Source organism: Rhea americana, unplaced genomic scaffold (genome assembly GCF_003343005.1).
Source record: "Rhea americana isolate MKP2758 unplaced genomic scaffold, rheAme1 scaffold_222, whole genome shotgun sequence".
In the NCBI taxonomy this organism is placed as follows: domain Eukaryota; kingdom Metazoa; phylum Chordata; class Aves; order Rheiformes; family Rheidae; genus Rhea; species Rhea americana.
The window spans coordinates 256,650-280,118 of record NW_028186337.1 but is presented as its reverse complement, the minus strand read 5'-3'; the positions used below and the strand labels follow the sequence as shown (position 1 = coordinate 280,118).

The 23,469-nt window shown below is 41.4% G+C and overlaps 1 protein-coding gene across 3 annotated transcripts in view; it reads right to left on the bottom strand.

The window, feature by feature from the left end:
• TET1 (tet methylcytosine dioxygenase 1) overlaps positions 1-23,469 on the bottom strand; it is a 93,000-nt gene that overhangs the window by 61,441 nt on the left and 8,090 nt on the right. Inside the window, exons 1-3 of one of the 3 annotated variants that reach the window (XM_085305542.1) lie at positions 23,334-23,463; positions 12,776-14,831; positions 4,895-4,945 (exon numbers count right to left, since the gene is read on the bottom strand). In XM_085305542.1, coding sequence (XP_085161668.1) covers positions 4,895-4,945; positions 12,776-14,710 — 1,986 coding nt within the window. In that variant the 5' untranslated portion in view covers positions 14,711-14,831; positions 23,334-23,463. Of the gene's footprint in view, positions 1-4,894; positions 4,946-12,775; positions 14,832-23,333; positions 23,464-23,469 lie in introns of those variants that run through there. The other 2 variants (XM_085305543.1, XM_085305544.1) reach the window with 2 other exon arrangements.

The window sequence follows — 23,469 nt, the reverse complement described above, 5'->3', positions numbered from 1 at the left end:
AAAAAAAAAAAAAAAAAAAAAAAAAAAAAAAGAGTAGCAGCAAGACGATGCTATTCGGCAAGTAGCATAGCAGCCTCAAGAAGGATGAGGGAGAGAGCAGCACTGAAGGGAGCTCTGCAGAAACAATGGGAACAAGGGAAGAAGAGCATCTCTGCAGCCTACCCATCTCAGGCTGCACCGCAGGGAGCCCCACAGGGTGAAGTATACAGGGCCTCAGCTCTCCCCAAAACTAGCTCAAAGTAGCAGCTCGGACAGAATTATCCATAGGCCCCCCCCAACACTCCATCCAAATGATCTAGCAGTATCACAACTCTTACTCAGAACAATTTTTTGATTCTATTCATGATCACATTTAAAAATTAAGGATGATAAAGTTACTGGAGTAGGATTAATAAGTTACAGGCCTTTGTAAAGGCCTTCTTTGTTTGGACTCCATTTGAAAATGCCTACATACATAGGAAGTCTTAGCAGTACCATACAAATGAAATGTACATGCTCATGTGGAAGTGCTGGAAAGACTGCACAAGGAAGCATGGAACCATGCCTGCTCGTTTCAACTGAGCTGCCTACAAAGAGCTAAAACACTAAAAAAATTTGAGATGAACAATCAGCTTCAAAAATAGGATATAAAAAAAAAATCTTAAAAAAAAAATGTTATCTAGCTTTCTAACTAAGTTACCTAAGTAACTCCTCACTTATCTTTAAAAATAAAGTTGGGCCACTCACATATCAAAAACAAACTTTTCCCTATTAAAAAAAAAAAAAAAAAGAAAGTACAAAAGAAACCGGTAGACTTTTTCAACCAGTACTCAAATCAATTTTAATTGATATTTTTAAATGGATATATTTCAAGGTGATAATAATGCCTTAAGAAACATAAAATGCAAGATAGGTATTCCCTGGACAACATCCTTTCCAACTCATATTACACCATTCTGTCTTCTTCGTCTATAAAATTCCACTGTAGCGTGATTCCATCCATTGACTTGTTGATATCTCATTTTAAAAGGAAAAAAATAATAATAAAAATGAATTATTTCCAGCTAAGTATTCTGGCAGACATTTTGTACTGAAAAACATACACTACTATATATCTTAAATTACAATAAATGTTCAAAATCAGTTCAATTCATGCTTGCTGAAAGCACAATCAAGGACATTAGCAGCTGCTTTTCTTAACTCATATGTTAGCACATATATGAGCTTCAAAAAGTGTGTTTTAAATTTCTTTAATCCACACAACTAAAACCTTAATGAAAGAGCTAACAGCACGTCTGCCACACCGACTTCATATTTGAAAATTGTTTTTGATGAGAAATACTACATTTTATATGCATAGGCGGAAAAAAATAAGTACTCAGTTATGAAAGTATTCATAACTTTCACAGAAATATGACTTTTACTAGTTATTAACATGATGTATTTGTTTACAAATAACCCCAAAGTTCTATGTATCAAGTCATCCTTGGCTTCTGGCTTGGCTGAAACTGAACTGATTTTTACTGAGTTTAGCAGGCACCTTTTGCACTTTCTTGGCACACATGATTACCATTACAGTGCTTATGCATAAATGCACAAACAGAAATAGTCAAAGAACAAAGAATGTATATGCATTTAAAATACTCACTTAACACTGCATATATTATTGTGGATCTATCACAATCTCTCTCTCGCTCTTTTTTTTTTTTTAATCTCCATCAGTGCAGCAAACATCTGCAGCCATTCAAATGGCAGCCTTGGCTTTGCAGAACCTAGTACGAAGACCATGGACTGTACTTCTTCATCAGCTGTATCTTGATGTGTGGGAGCTTTCCTTAGTAGTTCCACTGCTAGCTGTACTCAATAACTGTAGATTTCCCTGATAATATGTTGCCATGTTCCACAGTCTTGTTCTTCTGAGTTCAGTGTTATAAACTTGCATGCGATTACAAACATTTCCTCACAGTTAAGGAGAGGTGCACTGCACTGCCCAAACTGAGTGAGAGAATTTGCTAAGTAGCTAAAAGGAAAATAGTATTATTATGTAAGTGAAGCAGAGTGTGTATGCCTTTTGAAATGCAGGTAACTGAATTTTAATTTACCAATCTGTTCAAATAGATTTTCCATTATCAGGAATAAAGCAGAAGAGCTGTCTGCTTAACTGAGGAAGGCATACAAGGTTAGCAAGATAAACTACAAGTATTCTTTCCTTATTATCCATTTCCATGAACTCACACTGCTTCTTTCTGCAGTGAGCATCTGCTTGCTAGAAATGATGAGTATTTCAGATGTTGATTCAAAATAAACATGGAGAACCTAATAGGGTATTTATGGCACAGAAGAATTTCCTAAATGACTCCTCTTACAATAACCAATAAGAAGTAAAACAAAAACACGGAAAATGACATATAATAAACAAAAAATGACATATAATAAACAAAAATCACAGAGTTAACAGTATGTATCACATTTAGTCTTAATATTTATATCAGTCCAACTCATTTTCAACAGTAAAGCATTGCTTATTTTCTCTCTGCACAGAAGATTTTGTGAACATGCTGGTTCTATAAAAGTAAAACCTGAAAGATATCCTAGCTACACACATAAATGAATATGTATCTACAAAAATCTAGGACAACTAGAGAAATTAAATACATTTATTATTAGAGTAATACAAATCTTCCCGTAAGAAAGTTTACACTGGTGGCAAAATACAATGCAAAAAGCCACTAAATGCAAATATTCTGTTTAATTTTTCAGCACGTCACTGGCTGGATTTACTCAACCACTACTGATCATTAAATCAGAGGCTGGAGTTGTAATTCAACAGGTATTATTACAATAGTAATTTACATACTGATCCCACACATAAAAAAAAAGGCAGGTTAGAAAAAAAATACACTAGTGTTTTATTTCTGAAAYGCCCTTGTGAAGAAGTCTGTATATTATGCAGCTTTTCTGTAAGTTTGTAAGTTTATAGCAGCTGACAGAGAGACACAGCCCAATTTAAGTGACCAAGTTTTCCCCAAAACAATGTAAAATCCTAGCACCTCCAACCTACACACTTCCATGAAATTCCTTCGGAATACGACACCCCTCTTGGTATATGCAAGTGAAGAACTCTTACCAAATACAATTCAGCACCACAAAACAAAGACAAAATACTCGAAGACACAAACTACAGTATCTAAAACCAAAGAGGAAACACTGTACAGTCAATTCATCAAAAGAAAAGTCAAAACAAAAATAAACAAAAGTCCGAGGACTAACATGATAGTACAAATATGCATAAAAACAGACAAGCCTTTCCATCTAAGAGTCAAGGAAAAAAAATGTTCAAAAAGCTTTTGGGAATGGAGAGAAACAACAGCATCATATTACATAGCAACCTGTCCTGCCATCAAATCAGAAACAGTGGTAAAATGAACTCAAGTGAGAAAACTGGAGACACTATGAACTCATACTATAACACATCTACTTATGGACAAAAAAGAAAAAAACCCCACACATTTCAACACAAGTGTGATACACATTACAAAACTAAATGACTCCTTACAAAAAGACCTTCTTTTGCACATTAGTATCAACTGCCCAAAATAATAAACAAATGCTAAAGCTTTAACTACGCCCATGCGCTGCGCTACAAAAGCAGCAGTAATTCAAATAAATAATTAAAAGCATATCCATGACAATGAAACATGCTATATTTTTAATGAATTAATTTATTTGATGAAAGAAAGACAGTGCACTTGCTAGTGTTGTACTACCACAGTTACTCCTAACACACAAAGAGGTGTTTTGCACAACTACTACCATATCAAAAGAGAGACAGAGACACTCCTGAGACTGGATATACTTTCAAGTCAAATACACTTACTTGTTCTTTCCTTAATCTCAACATTTAACTTAATTTTGCCTTACTGGGTAAGTTATAAATCTTTTAAGCAAGTTTTGTAATGTTCAGTAGTGGAATCAAACTGTTAAGAACTGGGATGTTTTTGAAACAAATGACACTACAGATACTCATTTATCAAATCTACCATGTCCAGAAACATTTTGAAACCATTTAGCTGTACTTGATATAAAAAAATAGTTCTGTAAAATAAAAGTTTAAACATAACATTTTCTTCTTATTTTCTTTAGCTTCATTTTACAGTAAGTTTGTACTATCTACCCTGCAACATTTTAGTTCTGAAAGAAGTCATGACTTATTTCTATTTAAAATATCCTGATGAACTGAAAATGCAGTATGTATTACTAGTTATTTTTTTAAAAAAATAAGCCATAAATGCAATAATACTGTTTTGTTATTAAAAAAGTGTTTTAATTTGAAATACACATCTTTTGTTATCGTGTTATCATGAAAGATAACCAGCTTAAAARTCTCAAAGAAAGGTATTGCCATGTGAAACTGAAGACTGCCGTAAGTTTTTGAAATTTTCAGTTTCACTTTAGGTATTGCAAAGCTTAAAGAAAAAAGGAAACTGCAAGTACAGTTATGTAGGCAGGAAATTTCCAATTTCATTAACTTGGTTTATGAACACTGACATCTTGTACTTAATTTCAGATGCCATAAAACCTGCATACTAAAAAAAAAAACAACAAAAAAATCAACTATTACCTTTGGAAGGAATAAACTAGGAATAGAAGAAGCTAAAACGGATCTTCAATACAATGGAAGGCAAACTTTTTAGTCTGCAGACTCGTACAGAAAGATCCAAATATGTATACAACATGCTGGAGAGAGAGAGGGGAAAAAAAAAGAAAATGTTCTGTGCTTTTAAAATTAGCTAATCTCCTGAATAGCTGGAAAACACTGCTTCCCAGAAGTTAACCCTTTGATTTCCTATTCTATAGGACAAGAGAATACTGCTTAAAATGGGAGGGGATAAATAGCAAAGCAATTATTGGTTACCTTTAAAACTCTTTGCTTCCTCCTCTGAGGTCTTTTGTTTTCAGTTAGAACCTAAAAAAACATCAAATTGCAGAATAAGTTGCGGTCACAAAGGCAGGCATCTCCAATTTTATTATTAAACTGCAACATTTTTAAATACCCAGAATGCTTTACGTGCAGCACGTTAGCGGGCTGTCGGGGCCCGAGGCGCCCCCCCGCTGCCGCCCCGACTCGCAGCGCCGCCGCCGAGGGCCGAGGGGAGAGGCCCGGCCGCCCCCCCGGAGCCGGCCTCGCTGGTGCCCCGCATTCCTCACAGCGGCGCCCACGAGGCGGCCATCTTGCTTCCTGCCGCAGCGGCGCCCTCCGCGCCGTCGCCCTCCTCCAGGCGGCGTCGCGGGCGCGCGCCTCGTGCGGCTCCGCGGCGGGCGGGCGCGCGCCCGCCCCCGCCTCCCCCCGCCCCCCCCCCGGCGCGCGCGCGCGCGGCGACGCGCCGGGCATACCGCCCGCCACAGGAGCCGCGGGCGGCCCCAGCCAATGGGGAGGCGCGGCGCGCGGCGCCCCCCGCCCCGCACTCGCGCCGGCCCTGCCCAAACAAAGGGTCTCCTGTACGGGCGCCGCAGCGGCCGCCCGCAAGCTACGGCATGGACTCCGCGGAGCCGGCCCCGCCGCGCGCGCGGCCCCGCACTGACGGGCGCGTGCACGCCGGGGCCCGGCCCGGCCCGCCGGCGGCGGCAGCGCGCCCACCCACTCAGCTCTGTAAGGGCAGGCTGCATGCGGGGTCAGGCGAGGACACAGCCCGAGAGCACCCGCCTCTGGGCACGCACACGCGTGCACACGCTAAGCCTGGGCGCACRCTGCTGTGCACCTGCACACACCCCTGCGCGTAGGCCAGGCACGCGCTTGGCAGGCGGCCCCCACATCCTGAGGTGGGCAGAGGTGGAGGTGCACTGGGGCCTCGGCGCCCGCTCCAGCGAGGCTGCCTGCAGCCAAGCCCCTGCCGCACGCACCCCCAGGGAGACGCTGCTACCACAGCTCGCCCGCGGTGGCTGCAGGGGCAGGGCAGCCCAGAGCTGGGGGTCCTGCAACCTCCATGGCCCTACAGCTGGTGCTGCCAGGTGCCAGCGACCTGCCAGGGAGGGCTCGCGCAGCCCTGCCATGGCCACCAGTGCCGCCTGCACAGCTGGCCCAGTGCTCAGTGCCCGCAGCTACCCTGCTGCAAGGGAAGACTCATTTTTTGCTCTCTTTTTACAGCATCTACTAGAGAAAGTATCTGTCCTAAACCAATTACAATGTAGAGAGATTACAAATGCAAACAATCTTATTTTCTCATGTCACCACCTGTGTGAGGTGTTGAATGGGACGGAGAGGTAGTAACTTCATCCCAAAGTGATAAACCTACTTGCTAACATGAGACAACAAATTGCAAAGTACCTACCTTAGCCTATTACTATTCACTGAGATGCTTAATAAGGCAATTTTCAGTTGATATCTCRAAGAGAAAGTCAACTGTATCCATGCAGCATACGTGCTGACAGAAGAGCATCTTTTCAGCTTTGCAGCTACAAATTGCAATTTAAAACTGTTTTCTGTATCTACTGTTGAATCCTACGTGCAATTCCAGTTTCGTTATTGGTGCACATTAGGCAAGTAGAGCAAACACGCAGATTTGGACCCACAACTAATTCTGTACCATATCAACTAAACAATATCAATTCAATGAGAGAAAGCTGTTGCCTTTTTTTTTTTTTTTTCTTTTGTCTGACACTACCTAATATTTAAACTCCTCATCTGTTGTACTAGAGTTTCATACAGAGGTAATATGATTTAGGTCCAGGTAAAATAAAACAATGCTTTCCTAAAATACCACAAGTTTATAAGGGTTTTCAGTCATAATAAAAACAAAAGAGGTGCCTACACTCAGTGATCTGATTTTTCTTTGCAGCTTTGGATACCTAAGATATTTTACAGTTCAGAAAAAAAAATACCCAACCTATTTTATTTGCTTAGGAACATAAAGCCAAAAACTGTTCAGCATACTCATTCAGGCCCTGATGAGCACCTTAGTGCACTTATGCACTAAGCAGCAGCCGAAAGAAGCACCAGAAGTTACAACAAAAATTACCAAGTAGCACTTAATATTATTACAATAAAAGTGCACCAATTTAGTCCCCAATCTGCCTGCTATGTGYATTGGACACTACTTAGGCTGTAGTTTCAGATTTCCTTGTTACTCAGTTTTCCCTCTTTAGACGGATCCTTAATATAAGAAAGGAGAGAAATATTTTTTTCCCTTCAAATAAGAAAAATGTCACCGTAAAAAACAGGAAACTAGCACAGGGACTTAGGAGCAGGGTTCAGTGAGGAAGCAACTTTTTAAACACACACTCTAAAGCTAACTAGAYCCCAAATTAATCCACTACCCTTAATTCAATCCTTAATATAGTCCGCACCCAGCATCACAGAGAATGCCAAGGTGTAAAAATTACTTTACACACACACACATGCTGTACGCCAAAGAAAGAGCAAACCGCACCGCTCCAACTCCTAGCCTTGCATCCATTGGGTATTTCACATATAATTTTGCTCATTTTGGCTGTACATGCTACCAAACTTCACTAGTCCACACACTACTTCCCTGCAAAACTATGAAGTATCATTTTCAAGAGGAATGGCTTTGTGCACCCTTATTTTAAAATTTAACAGACTTCAGTACTTCTGCAATCTGCTGTAAAATACCACAGAAAGTCTAAATTTCTTGATTATAACGACGTCTGGCTAGAAAACATGAATCCGTTTGACTTTATTTTTGGAGTTTTCAACAATTGGTTGGGTTCCAAAGCAGAACCAACCTTCTAAAAATTCAACCAGACACAGATGGGATGTGGAAGACCAAAGTTCAAGCCATCAGGCTCCATCAGCCAATTGCCCTAGCCATCAAATTAATCTAATAATTCTGTCTTTTACCTCACCTCCTTAAAAAAAAAAAAAAAAAAAAAAAAAAAAAAGCAGAAATTTCGTTTTAGATCTGAGAAACTTTCCCAAAAGAGTTTGATCAGAACAGATAATATCTGTGAAAGCTTTCTGTTAAATCACTGTTTTCTATTCAAAAATAGTTCATTGAAAAGTTCCTAACCAACTTTAATTATAGTATCCTTTTTAAACATGCCTGGGTTTTAGGCAGCACATTAAAAACCCACAATTAAGCAAGCCTTATTGTTACTTAGTATTTCCATGTTACTCAGATTACAACTATTAAATAAGATGCTTTGACATACTTGGGTAAACCCAGGGAACTTATACTCTGTGCCTTGATTTTTTTTTTCCAAACTTGTTTACTTCAGGTCCTGCTAATTCTCATTTCGTCTGTTGTCAAATATGAACTCTAGTTTTCGCTGGTCACCTCTAAGCAAAATATTTTCTTGCACAGATGCAACTCTTCATGGTAATAAAAACAGTGCCAAGGATGAGGGGGCAGAGCAGCAGACCTAGAGGCAGAGGGCTCGCCTGAAGGGCAGCCTGAGGAAGCAGAAGCCCAGGACAGCAGGTAGGTGGGGAAGTGAAGGGGAGCCACTCTCCTTGCCCAGCACTTCCTGCCTGCAAAGCATCCTGGCATTCAGCTGTTCCAGGTCCTGCCCGAGCAGGACCTGCAAACACCATGCAAGTGGCCCTGGCCCTTTCTGGAGGGAGGCTGCAACCGCGGTCAGCTGGGGCTCCAGCCGGCTGCTCGCAGCATCCGCTAACACCTTCAGCCGCTACACACAACTGACCCACCTGCCTCCAGAGGGGTCAGGTGCTCTCCAGAACACCCCATCTTCCACAGCCTCCAGGGGAGCTGGGAGCTCTCCAGAAAGCCTTGTTGCCTGCAGGCTGTGGGGTGGGTGAGGTGGCAACCTCTGCCATGTAGAAAGGGGCCTTCCAAGATCAGGGCTCCTGGCAAGAGCCAGTTTCACCATGGCTCTAAAGCAGCCCTGTGTGTGTTACAGGCTTTTGGCAAGAGGAGCACCGGTGGCACGTTATGAAACTCTGCAAGTTCACTTCAGGAACAACCTAGGCTGCGCAGCTTGGTGCCGTTGTGGTCTAGGGCTATGCCTAGGGAGTCCTGGCCAGCTGGGAGGCAGACAAGAGAGCCACAGTCCTCGGCACAGTCACAAAGYGCAACTACTGTGCACCACGGCCAGCTCATATTATACCCCATTAGGCCTGCAAGCACTCAAGAGACAGCACTTTAATCCTGAGGGCATGCTGCTCCATCTGCAAAATCTGTTTGTGCAAAACTGAAATCCTTTTCTTTCAAAAAAGATAATAAAATTAATTATGGCCTCCTTTCCTATCTAACACTAGCTTTGAAATCTGAATTCTACCCTGCATTGCAGCAGATCCAGACAAACCAGACATACCTGATGACTCAAGAGCAACAAAAAAGACCACTTTTTGAAATCAACAGGCTTTTTGGTGGGGAAAAAAAAAAAAAAAAAAAAAAAAAAAAAAAAAAGCTGTGAAATACCCTTCAGTAACTACTGTATTATTTCAGAAAACAACAGTCTCAGAAAGACAAGACAAAATACAGAAGTTTCACATTCATGTACATATGTGAACTTCTCAAAACTCTTTTTACTGTAAAATGTTCTTCTATTATTCACTGTGAGAGGGATGGTAATTGAATATAAAACCTTTTTCCTCTTTTGTTCAAAGCTTACTTGCATTTTACTTACTTACTGTACTTCTCTTTTAAAAAACAGTAAGTCTATTTTTTTCCCTATATATTTTAGGATTCTTTCTTAATTTTTACCAACTCCTAGTAAAACAGCCACGACATGAATCCTTCAGGAAGAAGAGCACTTCATAAAACAACGTTGCTATACACATGGGCTATGAACTACAGCCCACAATGCTTTATCCAGACTTTCATGATGTCATGTCACTGCAAAACCCATTACATTCAGCAACGTAAGTATCACTGAACATTTATGTGAATGTTATTTTTAAGTGATATTTTCAAGCCCAATATAGTTTTCCAATCTTTAGCTGGATTATGTGTGAATTAGTGAAAGTAACAGTAACTTAACTCCAAACCAGCTCCAAACATGCAACCAATACTCTCTTAGGGTAGAATGCTTGTGCACATGTGTTGGAACATACACTTCAAACTACATTCATGGATGCTACCAACCAGGCCTTGCTCTAACAGTAAATCCATGTAAGATCTCTCTTTTAAAGGCACAAAAAAAAAAAAAAAAAAAAAAAAAAAAAAAAAAAAAAAAAAAAAAAAAAAAAAAAAAAAAAAAAAAACAGTGTGTAAGAACTACCAACTCCTATACCAGAGTTCTCACAGACTTGAATTGAGCTTTGCACTGTTCAGTTAAAAAAAGAAGGGATAATTCCCTTTAAGGCAAAACATCAGTGTTTAAACCGTGCTCATTCAGAGAACATCTATCCCCTACACCCTCCTCCCAGTGAATCACCTCCAAAAAATGCTTACATTCCACCAACATGAGAGAGGAAGAGACACAGGACTCTTTCAAACAAGGAATGTACTGAAGCCAACCTAATTTCTCTTAATTATTATGTTCACTTTCTATACCATGGACAGAGACCTCCAGTTTTTTCCCAGTTGCCCTCTGTTTGAAACAAGTTACCGTCACAGAGGTTCCAATCGTTGCAGTCAAAGCCTAGAAGTTTAGGAAAACACCATGGAATTCTTTTCTGGACTGCTACAATTTTACCTGAAGGACAGCTTCTGAACAGAGCAATACTGAGTTTTCCAGCCCCCACTACCTCCCCTGTACCTCAGCATCTTTAAAGAGTACTCATATCACATCTACATCATAGACATACTTTTCTCTTTCATTTTCTCAGAGCAGTTCCTAAGGAGTACAAACAAGACAAAGACTTGTTTATAAAAATATCAGAAAAGGCACCAGGTTTCATTTAAATATAATTTCATGAGAAAATACCTGACATATTCTTAAACATCAAGAATACTCCGTTTCCTCCACATAATACTCTGAAGCATAGGATGAAATTTAATGAGAAAAGAAGGAGGCCTCTGGTGCAGCTCTAAAGGCATTGTATAAAATATGACCATTTTTATAAAATAAAAGCACACATGAAATAAGCTGCCACTGAAAGGAACATAAGCAAGAATTCTCTCATAAAGAAAGCAAAAGGAGTGCCTAAAGAGGAAAGAGGTGAAGGGGCAAAGCTAATCTGCAAGGAGAAGGTCAGCTTGAGATACAAGAAAAGAAATAAGTATGTTTAGCCTGGAAAACAAAGGTTGACAGAAAAGCTGGAGTGTTTCCTTTCACTGACCCTGCCAAAGCCCTTTTTTCATGGCTTTTAAATCACTTGCTATCTCCACTCCACCAATTCTCTTCATGAGCTTCTTCAGTCCCACTGGCTAAATATAAGGACATAATGTCGCTATTATGCCCCTCTCTTGCTGTAAATGCCAGGATCAGCTTCTATAACCTTTATTGCTGTATTATGCATCTGCAAGTCACATTTTAATTGCCCCTTCCTTCACTTTTTTTTTTAGGGTATTCAGGTGCTGTAGAAGCAAAAACAATTTCAATGAACCTTAGGCCAAGCTGTTTAAACCTATTCCCCCAAGCACTATCATTTAAAATATACTTCCCCTATAAACACAATCATAACCCCTCACTAATGTTAGATTTTTCTTTTTGCTTGCTTGCTTTCAAAACAGGATGGATGTGTCTGCAAATTCTGGTAAGTTACAGGACAGAATAGTAAAAGCATAGACCTCCTGAATCTATGTAGCTAACTGGGATTTCTRCCTGTTACAAGCACAAGTCATTTTAACAAAATTTTTACTGAGAAAGGTTTTATAGGTGCATTCTCTCCAGTATGAGCTGTTCCACTTCGAGTACATACTGGAGCAGAGATTTGAACCTGACTTTCCCACATCCCAAAGTAAATGTCCCCGTGGCTTAACTACGGAGACAGCATCTCCCTGACTCAGACGCTCTTGGTTGACACAAAGCGTAACACTCCCAACAAAAGACAGCAACACAGAGGATAACTCTGTAGCTCAGAGATTAGGAAACTTAGTTGGGATGTGGGAAAACTATGTTCAATTCCCTACTTACCTGATTTAAAGCCTGATCTTGAACTGAAATCTCTCAGGTGGTCAGTGCTGTTATCACAGGGGCATACAGACTGTCTTTTTCCCTCCTCTCTGTTCCAATAGTAATGACCTGGGTTATAAAAGGCTGATGGATCAGAAAAATGAGTAAGAAACACAGAAAAGAAAGTATGTACGTGGGGTATGGTGAAAGAAATAAGGAAAGATGCAGGAGAAGAGAAGTGAGAGAAATAGAAGAACAGACAATTAGAAAGGCAGAGAGAGGTGAAAGGGGAAAACGCAGCTACAATTTGAGCCTAAAGGTTATATACGTAAATTTCACCAAATGTGGACCATCACAAGCAAATTATTTTCACTCTAGTTAAAGAGTGAGCAGCCTTATCTTGCCTTTTAACCTAGGGTATTTTGAAATACACTCTTTCCCTAAGAATTTACCATTTCTTAAGTGACTATCCTCATTTCCCTCCTCCCCCTTGCCATTCTGCACTTATACCCTTCTAACTCCTTCATGTCTTCAATGACTTGTTCTGGCCAATACATCAAGATCTGGAACAAAGAGTTAAAGCCAAACTCACCTCTGGTTTTATGCATTTACACAGCCAGAAGAATAACAACACTAGTGCGGCTTATTCAGAACTTGTATAGATAACTAAAGAAAGCTACTATTCAGTGTTCTATGTCCAACAGTAACCATAAGTTGCCTAAAGCCATACAATAACCAACATTTCCCTTTATAGCATTGTTTTATATGTACCTGAAGCTTCACAAGCATGACTTAATYTACAACTTTGTTGGCTTACCTCAAAAGGTAGCATTATTGGTGGTGGCGGTTTTTTCAGTTCTTCGCATTTTCTCTTTTTACATATCCGGTGACTAGTTTTGCGTTTCCTGCAACAGCTGCATTCTTCACAATTTGTTTTCCGCAGACAAGGTTCACAGACTCCACAACGCCTTCGTTTCTTTTTTTCTAGCATAGGGAGCAAAGATGAATATGGAACAGGGTAATCACAAGCTGGATTTGTAAGAGAGGATGGCCCTGAGGCCTCTACTGCTTCAGTGCTGCCACTCGCATTGTCCTGAACCAAATTCAAGTTTATTCCAACACTCTCCAGCTGTGATGAATAATCATTATGCTGCAGTCTTGAGTCAGCTGGCAAATCTACATTTATGGCTTTCTCAGAGGCAAAAGCAGAGATTTCTGTGCTTGAAGGCAACACTGAAACAAAACCTTCAGAGAATTGTCCAGAACTTTCACTGCAGATTTTATCCACTGTGCTTTTTTCCTCATCAGATGATGAAGTGGGGACATTACCTGAATTCGAAATTGAAGTTTCTGCATCAATACATTTAACAAGCTGTTCAATTTCCTCCACTTCAATATTGTTTAAAGAGGTATTGGAAGCTGGTTCACATACGGAAAGTATGTTTTTTGAGTCAGATTCTGAAGTCTCCCTTGTACAGCTCAGATCAGAATCCAAGTCAAGTTCTTTGTGAACAGGTACGAAATCCATAACCAATTTTATGTGTGATTCTATAAATGAACTTGAGCATTCAAAATGTAAAAGTGAATTTGATTCAGTGGCAGCAACAGAGTTGGAATTTGAAACAGGTTCTTTATTCACAGACTCTAAATCCCAGTCTATTTTTGAGCAGGATTCTGCAAGTGAGTCTGAATATTCTAAATGTTCTTGTGAGTTCAGTTCAGAGGTAAATATAGATGTAGAATTCAAATTATGTTCTTTATTAGCTAGCACCAGATCCAACTCTGTTTGGACATGAGATTCAGCATGTGGGCCCAACTCTTCTAATGGTACTGCTGAACTGAGGTCTGAGGTATTGACAGAGTTGGACTTGAAATCAGGTTCTTCACTGTTAGGCACTGGATCAAAGGGAGTCTCTAAAAGTACCTTTGAGTTTGATTCAGAGGCGATTATAGAATCAGAAGGAGAAGATGGAAGCACAAGCACAGCATTTTCAACAAATGCTTCGACTGAACTACCCGTATTGAGATGGCTGGGTGTCTGCTCACAGGGCAGCTCTTCTTGCTTATACTCCACTTCTGACACTTCTGCATTGTCATCAGCTACCCGACTCTTTGGAATGGAGTCATTTGTTTCAGGTATTTCTCCCTCTCTGTCTTGACTATCACATTTGGTGGCAGGCTCTTTATCTGCACTGCATGGCRTATCGTCTCCAAGAAGAGGAGCTAATTCATTCTGTACTAAATCTTGTTTCAAAATGCTTTCGCCTGCTTCAACATTTTTTTCTTCTATTATTGCCAGGGCTTCTTGTTCGTGTTTTTCTTTTGTTTCTAGCCTTTTCTGTGCTGAAGTTTTCTTGGGTTTTGCAATTGTTGGAGTTTGGGCCAATCTACGGGAGAATGATCTGTTACGGAGAGACATTGTAAAGCCATTGATGTTGAAGGAATCCTGGCTGTGAAAGAGAATATTGTCAGCTTTCTCCAAACTCACCCAAGATGCTCCAGACAAGGTTCTGGTTACACTGCTCCTGAGAAGTCTACCTGATGAGCTCATGATTGGTTTCTTTTCTTGCTGTTTTTTCTTAACATCTTTTTCTTGTGCTGTCTTTTTGCATTTTCCAGAAGTAACAGCTTTTGTGGAAGTCTTTTTGTTTTTTTTCCTCACTTGGCCAGATTTCTTTTTGCCTTGGTTAGTTTTCCTTTTGCCTAACTCTTCCTTTTTGACTAATCTGGAAGGCCTTGCGTGATGAGCCATGGCTGTTGAATGTAGAAATGTTAAGAGGGGCGATGGAAAATATCATGAGCTCTTGAGAGAACTTTTCAATAGAAAACTGTACACTCCCATTGCTGGTCTCTGTAGTGGTACAGAGTTAACTCTGAAACAGAAAAAGGTATAAAATAATATTAACGTAATCCTAATAAACCAAGGAAGCACTTGTTAAGCTGACTATTTTAAAATAATATTTAAAGCTACACAGGTAAAAGTAGAAATATTTGCATCAGACTTTAGGTTTAATTAACACAGAAGCTTTGAAAATACTAGTAGTAGATTACAAAACAGAAAAGTTGCATTTGTGTCTTCAACACAAATGAAAAAGTGAACAAAGCTCAAGTGATCAGGCAACATCACATATTTATTGTTTTACATTAATTCTGAGAAGCTTGATTTTTTTACAATCTTATTAAGGGTTCATTAACTCCACTCCACTTCATTAAGAACAAGTCAGATTATGTCCATGAACACACTATTGAACATAAAACCGACACCTATCACTATAATGACCATGCARGAGAGAGTAAAATTGAGTTTATCTAGTATTCATGCACATTCACACATCCTCACAAGAGGGTCTCTCATTCTTTTGCCATCTGCAGCCTGCCCACCATGGTGCTACTCCAGGTAAAATGAAAGAAGTAACTAGCTCCATGAAGATGGTTAATTCACATTTTGAGCACTGCTCAAAGAAGAACAGGACCACAAAAGAATAGCTCTTCCAAATGTCATCACCTGGGTAATGTATCCGAACAACATGTATCACAAGCCTTGGTCCTGCTCTGTCTGGTTATACCAAAGAAATGTATTATGTAAGCAATTGTCTTTGCTCCATCATTATGACTACTGTCATATTTTGCTGCAACAAAATAATACAAAGTCTGTCCGATGTATTTGTCCCCAAACATGACTGCAATGCATAAGTCCCCAAATTTCCTAAACACAAACTGTATATCTCAAAGGATACAGTGAATACCCACATTCTTCTTGCTCCTGAGTAATTTATTTCAAAGTGAATACCCACATTCTTCTTGCTCCTGAGTAATTTATTTCAAAGTAGGGGATATTTTTTTACATGTAAAGCAATTCTCTTAAGTATATAGTTTCTACATGTCTGCTTTTAAGTATCTATGGAAGGCTTTTGGAGCTTTGTCTATTTGAATAAACCAGACAGGAAGACAAGGGGCACCCTAAAAATGGGAGTTGGCAGATCCTGATCAAGACTCTCTATAGTCTGAGACAGGAGGGTACCTCACCTTCCTCACCGTTCCTGTGAATTCCTTATATCCAAAGCAAGTTGCCTACAGCTCACTTGCACCCCATTGCTGGAAGAGGGAAGACAGGAAGAGAAAGAAAGAGAGAACAGGGAAGAGGATGATGTCTGAAACACTAACTTTGGGAGGAAGTGGAAAAGGGAAGAAGCATGCTGCTGTGTTCCAGGCAACACCACCTCAGATGGCTGGTGAGCCAGAGTACACTCCCCTTCCCCTGTTCTCAATTCCATCTTGAAGCCAGCAGGGTAATCTCACAGAGGCCACACTTACCCAGAGCCTGGTCTGGGATTTTGCTGAAGGCTGAGAGAACTACACCGGTACTCCAGAAATGACAGCTGCTTGATGTTACTACATTGGCCAGGTCCGGCTGACAGAGCAAATGAAAACGCACAGAGCATGCAAAAAGCAGCTCTGCAAGCAGAACAGACCCCCGGACTACAGAAACACACCTCTAGCACAAGCGGTGCTAACAGCTTAGGACCGTCCRTACTGAACAGCACTGCGCTGCACCCAGATAAGCTCATCAGCCTGCCGCCAGGCTGGTCTAGCGCAGCCTCTGCAGAGCCGCATGCTGCTGCAGCGCTCTACACCAGCACAGCGGCAGCTCACTCATGCTGAGCAACAGCAAAGAACAGCAAATCCAGGGAAAGTCGAGTCCATGCTTCTGACTTTCTCATAGCCTTAAGCAGGCTGCCCATCACTTCACCACTTGTTTCACAGACAGCAGAGTACAGCCTAAGGCTAACAATACTCCCCAAACTCTTTTAGAACAGCTTATTTAAAGCTTTCTTGCAGCCTAGTTCTTTTTTCTTCAGCAGCAGYAAGCTCACTCAGCTTGTATACTACAACATATAAATGAAATCTCACCTAAACATGCTCTAATTATTTTACACTATACATTCATGTTACATAAGCCTATCAGACTAACATTATTACTGAGACAGCAGTTTTCACATATTGGAGCAAATACCATTTCAGAGTCAACAGTAATGTAATAGAAAAGGTTCAACATGTTTCTAATGTCAGATCAGAAAATATTGCTCACCACACACACGATAAGCAAACTAGTAACACCCCTGTTCCATCACAGCAAAATATCCAACCTGCTGAGACTAAATATACATACACTGCTAACTGTGCATAATACTTTACCGGCCATAGAAGTACCTGAACAGCTCCCCACAAGAATGTTCTGTAACACCCGGACCAGACACTGAAATAGCAAAATAAATACAAAGTTGAAATTAAGGTAATTTGAGTGCTTTCCTCCTCCTTTTCTGGCATGGGGGGAGGAAGACATTGCCATTACTGGTCATTTCATGAACTGAGTATCAAGGAGGGTACCAGATTCATGCCAACAGGTCCATGAAATATCTGTTGGCAGTCTGCAAAAAGCTGCCCAGTTTCTTGCTGTTCTGATGAGACTAGGCTCTTCATTCCAAAGAATAGCCTGGAGGCCTGTAAAACCAGTTGGAAACAAGCAGCAGGCAGTGTTATCTGTAGCCATTAGTGGCCTGTGCTACATAACAGTAGTAAGAGAGGAAATGCAAGCTACTTTCAGAGACTACAGCCAGTAAAGCAAGGAAGAAAGAAACTAAACAAGAAGGCCAGCCAAAATGCGAATGTGTGCATGAGGAGGGGTCCAAAAAAAGAGGAGATAAAGCTTTTCATCTTTATCAACCTTGAAACAGAAGTGGAGTGATAAGAGAAAACATGAGATCAGTGGAAAGTGACTGAATTTTTGAAGATACTAAGTGTGTATTAGTCTTTTTCTTACTACTTTTCTACATAAACAGTTGCCACTGCTATTGTGGAAATTTGGGAATCATGATCTTCAAAATGATTTATAACTTAATCTTGTAAAAATTAATGCTTTATTTTTCCGTCATTATTACTATGTGATAACAAGTCTTTACTTGCATTTAGAAGCTGAAACATGATGACTTCAGGACTGAAGTTAATACGTCAGACTTTTTTTTTTTTTTTTTAAGAAAAAAGGGGGGGGGGAGAGAGAGAGAGAGGGAGAGAGAAAGAGAGAGAGAGAGGGAGAGAGAGAATGATCTGCCCTGCAAAGAGGTAGAAAAGTAACAAAGCCAAAGTGTTGCTTCTTTTCAGGGCCTAAAATTAGATGCTGGTTGAAGATTTCTTTTTCTTGGTAAACAAAGAATGCTGATATTTGTAGGAAATTGCCAGTCACTTAAACAGTGTTTTAGACAAGGTGGTAAAGGCTGTTAGCATCTCTTGCTCAGAAATGACAATAATAGCTGCTTTACCTGTTTTGTTTCAATTTCAACACTAAAGAATTCCTGTTTTTCACAAGAGATCTGGGCAATGGACCTCTAAATKATTTTTTTTTCTTTTATAAATACTGGCTTTCAGTTTTATTTATCTGGGATTCTGAGTACCTGACTTCCAAGGTATTTCTGAGCTCTTGGGAGAACTGCCTATTCGCAAGGCTTCTCTTAAAGCAAACCCATAGTCATGATGAATGCTGGTCTATCACAAAGCTTTAACTGCTGGGTAAAAAAAAAAGTCTTACATTTTTTAATAAAACTTTCTAATATAACTCAATTACATTGTTACTTCTTTGCTTAGTCTTCCACATTTAGGAACACAACATCAGGTAGCTACATGCTCAATATTCAAGTTTTGTTTTCCAAAATATGAAGATATATTTTACCCTCCCTTTTCCATTTAAAGGACTGGTAATGAACTCAATGTAGACACTTGCAGCAGTTGCAAGTTGTCTTATGTCACTTTCTAAGGACAACCAATAGCTCTACCACTCTAGTCACATTTCATAACAAGAAATTTATTATATTCCCAGAATATTTATGTTGACATAGCAAGGCTATTAAATATAAACTTCATGGGTCAGTGTAATAATTTGTCAGTTCTTATCATTCTAGAGAGACATTAAACTTACTTCAATCCTCTCATCTTAAAGTCAAATCAGTTGGGACCTACAAAATACTTCCTGAGAGCAGAGTAAGACGAGCGTCTCTATGAAGTAAAACAGGTACTAGGTACAGGAAGGTTTTGGAAGGAACTGCCTCAGACAGTAACAGCGCATGCTGAAGTTGTTTGTTACTTGAGCTGAATCCTCTCTTCTAATTAATGTGCAAAATCAAAAGCTGGTTGTAAAGCCAGTTGCTGAAGTTTTGCTCATTCACAGTAATAAATCTGAAACAATCCCATTGACTGCTTTAGTCCTCAACAAATACTGCTAAAAAGCAAACAAAGGGCTAAATCTTTTTTAGTCTTTGTCAAAACTCCAAACAAATAAAATGAGAATTTTGCCCTCAAAATAATTGCAGAATTTAACCCCATATTACTGGTATGTCTCTAGAAAAAAAAATTTTGCTTCTCTTATTTACTTTCATTTTCTTTACACACAAAAAAGCAAACTTTCCTTTTATAAGTAGTGTTCATGAAATTTCTGTTTCATAATTAGATTTTTGTTGGAAGATGGGAAAAAAAAGATTCAAAGATGTRTTCTCATAAAATGGTGGCAGTCTTATGACATGAGAGAAAGCAAGTGACCTCTGAAAATAACAGAGCTACACAGGAAAAATCTCAAAGCTAGGACTAACATAGCCTGGTTTCACTACAGTCAGATGCACTAATTTCAATACATTTAGTTTCAGTGTTTAGGTATCTTTCAAAAAGTCATTTAAGACCTGCCCAGTGGGGAAAATAGACCTGGAAGCTTTCATAAAAGCCACTTAAAAGTAATTTACAGGTCCCAAGCAATATGRGCCACACTTAGATTTAGGACCTGTCATAACACCTCTACAATCTTCAAATGAAAAGCATCTTGACTTCCAGCAGCAAATGCTCTACAGGAAGATCCAAGAGACACCACAGGAAACAGAAATCAGAAAGTCTGACCTTTACATTAGATACAAAACCACCTATAAATATATACTATTTTCATAGTCTTTTTAGAATTACATCATATCATTTGGATATTCTTCTCAGTTTTATCAGTGTCAATCTGCTTTTCAATCTTGCTAAATACCCTGCACCAACTGTATATGAAAAGAAGGCAAACAGGTTAAGAGGGGGAAATAACTTTAATTTTCTTTATGTATCATTTTTAATCCATTTGTTTTTGGTTAAGAAATAAAAATGAAACTTGTCTGCCTTCTCAGTACCATGAATTATTTTACACACTGTCTTGTAAAGAGGCCTCTCTCCCTTTCTAAAGCCAGCAGCCCATCTCCTCCAGTTGCCTTGGCAGAGGCACCCTCTCTGGTTCCCTGTCACTCACCACCATGCAGCCTTTCCGAGCTCCTTCTGCAGTGCTCTTTCTGAAGTGGTGTTTCTATAATGTCATGCAGTGTTCAAAACGACTGTTCTCTATTTTACTATGCTTGTGTTTTCTATTTTACTTTCCAGGATTACAGCACTGTTAAGGTAAGCAAGCACATTTTATCCACTTGTATTAAATCTGGACTTAGAGCAGAACCTTTCACTAGTGTAACTGCAATTCTGGGACAGGCATTGCAGGATGCCTGCTCAGCTTCTCAAAAAGGTGTACACTCAAAGCATAACCCTTTTCCTGCTGAAATTGTTAACACAAGATGATGTCAGCAGATCAGGCACCCACACCTTCATCCTAATTTTTATCCTTCCTGGATAGAGAAGACTACTTCTGGGCTTGAAGGGTATGTCTGGATGAGGCAGGGCTGCCACCACATCATACTTTCTTCAAACGCATGAGCAGCTGGGGACTGCTGTGAAACATGCATTCTCAGTTGCACTGAATTAAGAGATACCAATATTTAGCAATTTGCAAAGTTGTGACTTCAGCATACACCTTGGAGCCCGCACAGTGGATAAACCAGATAAAACACTGAAAAGAAAAAAAGACCCCTTCATCCTCATTTAGGGAAAGCTCATTAAAATGGTTAAAAAAAATAGCAAGGAACCACACATACTTGAGCCACAAAAACAGATTAAAGCTCAGAAACACTGGCACCAAAAATCCATTTAAAAGCGTCATACCACTTGAGCAAGTACCATCCATCCTACTCAGACAGGAGTATGAGTCTGTTTTAACTTCCGTTCAGTGCAGCCAAACACAGCTCTTACCATGGGAAAATGCTAAAAAATAATAAAAAAAATACTAAGTAATTTCTAAATGCTCACCAGCTGAAACTCATCCCATCAGAACACTCCACCTACTCTGAATTAGAAACAGTAAAATAAAACAAAAACACACACACAAAAATCAGCTAATCATAGTTGCCTAGTCTTCTCTAATTCTCTACTGATGCTGTTTTAAACCTTGAATTTCTTTCTGACAATATTTGACCCCATTGTTTAGGGGCTTTGCCTTTTCTTAACAACAACAAAAAAACTAACCAAATYACCTTATCTCAAACTCAATTAAATGAAGGGGGAGGTGGAGGGAAGAACCTTCAGGCAAAGATTAAGCCCGGAAAATTTCAGCCTGAAAGGTGTTTTGAAATGTAAGTAACTGAAAACACAAAGCAGGATGGAAATGCTTAGGCCAGTTTTAACAACCAGGGGTAATATGCCAGCCATAATAAAACATTATCAGTAGGGACTGTGAACTATTACATTTTGAAGATTTAAGTCTCACAGAAATCATAAATATCAGAAAGTTATTTGGCACATCTCAGCTTGAATTCTTCCCTGATTACCTGCTTCATGTAACTGAGTCCATTCTTGTTGACCAGCTCCACAATCTCCTGTCTAGGAGAACTAAGCCTCGTTCCGAGAGCAAATCACCACTACCCTTGTGCTGCTAAAGAAACTACTTCTGAAAAGCATAAACCAGTCGTTTCCTTTACATTCAGGGCTGACCATGCTACCTGTCCAATTTTGCCCACAGATAATAAACTCCATCTGTACTCTCAGTTTGCATTGACTGATGTTAATGAGAATGAGGTGACCATTGCATGGAAGAGCCTTCCGCCTCTCCTCAAGAGTACCTTAAAGAGAGTACTGAGTGACAGTAACGGCTATCACGCGGAAGATTGTTTTTATTATTACTRTTTTCACGGGTTTCTCTATTGCCTTTAAAATTTAAAGAGGTACTCTTGACCTATATGCCATTCTTTTAAGTCTGCTTTGCCATGTTTCATATATCTAATGCTGCAAGTGCACCTTTGTCCAGTTCTACCATAGTTGTATCAATGCTTCTGGAAACAGCTCTCCGGTCAGATCCCTACCGGTACAGCTCCCTGGCCTGAGTGTTTACAGGGGCTAACACACACATGGGTGCACACTGACATCAGTGTGCTCCTGCCCTGCTCTAGGTGCCCATTTGTGCACTTCCTTCTCCCCCTTAAAGGAGGAGCATCTCACTTCATTGGGCAGCTGTTTGGCTGGCAGAGATGCAAGTGATGTGGCCTGCATCGCTCTTTAAATATTGTTGGGGCACCCAACAGGTTGGGCGTACGACAGACTGGGAGCAACTCTGTTGACTACTGCTCCGTCAGATCCCTTTGCAAGCACAGCATGCCCTGCTGCTCCTCGGTGCCACAGGCCATACCTGTGACCACTAACTGCTCCTGTTCCCCAGCAGGCCCCTTGCCCCTTACCCATCCCACTAGGCATCCTCCCGCATCCTCCTCCCCAGGCTCCTGGGCCGTGTGCCAGGGACGACCACCCTCAGCTTGTCTCCAGCACCAAATCTCCAGGCTCCACAAGACACCAGGCCGCCGCGCGGGGGAGGGGGGTATGGGGGGCAGCGACGCCTCGTGGCCCGACCCGGCCGCCCCCGGCCGCAGCGGGTCGGGGGCGGACAATGGGGCCGCCCCGCGGCACGGCACGGCACGGCGGTGCCGGGCAGCGCGGCCTCGGCGGTGGCCGTGGGGCTCAACAGGGGCGGCCGCCGCGCCGCCCCGCTCCGCTCCTCCCTTTGTGGCCGCCCGGGCCTAGGCTGCCGGCCGGTGCCTGGAGGCGCGGAGGCTGCCGGCCCGGCGGTTCCTGCAGGCAGGCTCTGCCGCTGCGGCGCAAGCACGCACCAGCGTGGCCAGGGAGCGGACTTCCTTGAGCTTTCAGCCAACACGCTGCGTTTTGCAAGTGAATGCCCGCAGCCCGCCCGCCGGCTTGTCTCCCCGCCGCGGAGCAGCCCTACCCAGCGGGCACGGAGCCCAGACTGCCGCTCGCCAGCGGGCCGCGGGGGTGCCCCTGCCTCCCCTTCCCGCCTCCCTCCCCGCCCTGCACCTCAACTTCGCAGACAGCCAAGCGCTCTAAGAAAGGGGGGGGGAAGCCAAAGCGCAAACAGAAGGGCGCCCGAACGAGCAGAGGGGCTTTGTCCCCTCCCGCCCCGCGCCCCGACCCCAGGGACGTACCAGGGCTGCGGCACCGCCAGCCAGATGCGAGCAGGCAGGGGCGACGCTGGCATGGCTCTGCGACCCGCGCTCGGAGGGCGGCGAGGCTCGGCTCATGGCCCGCTCGGGCGGCGTGCCCCGGCGGGCGGGCGGGCGG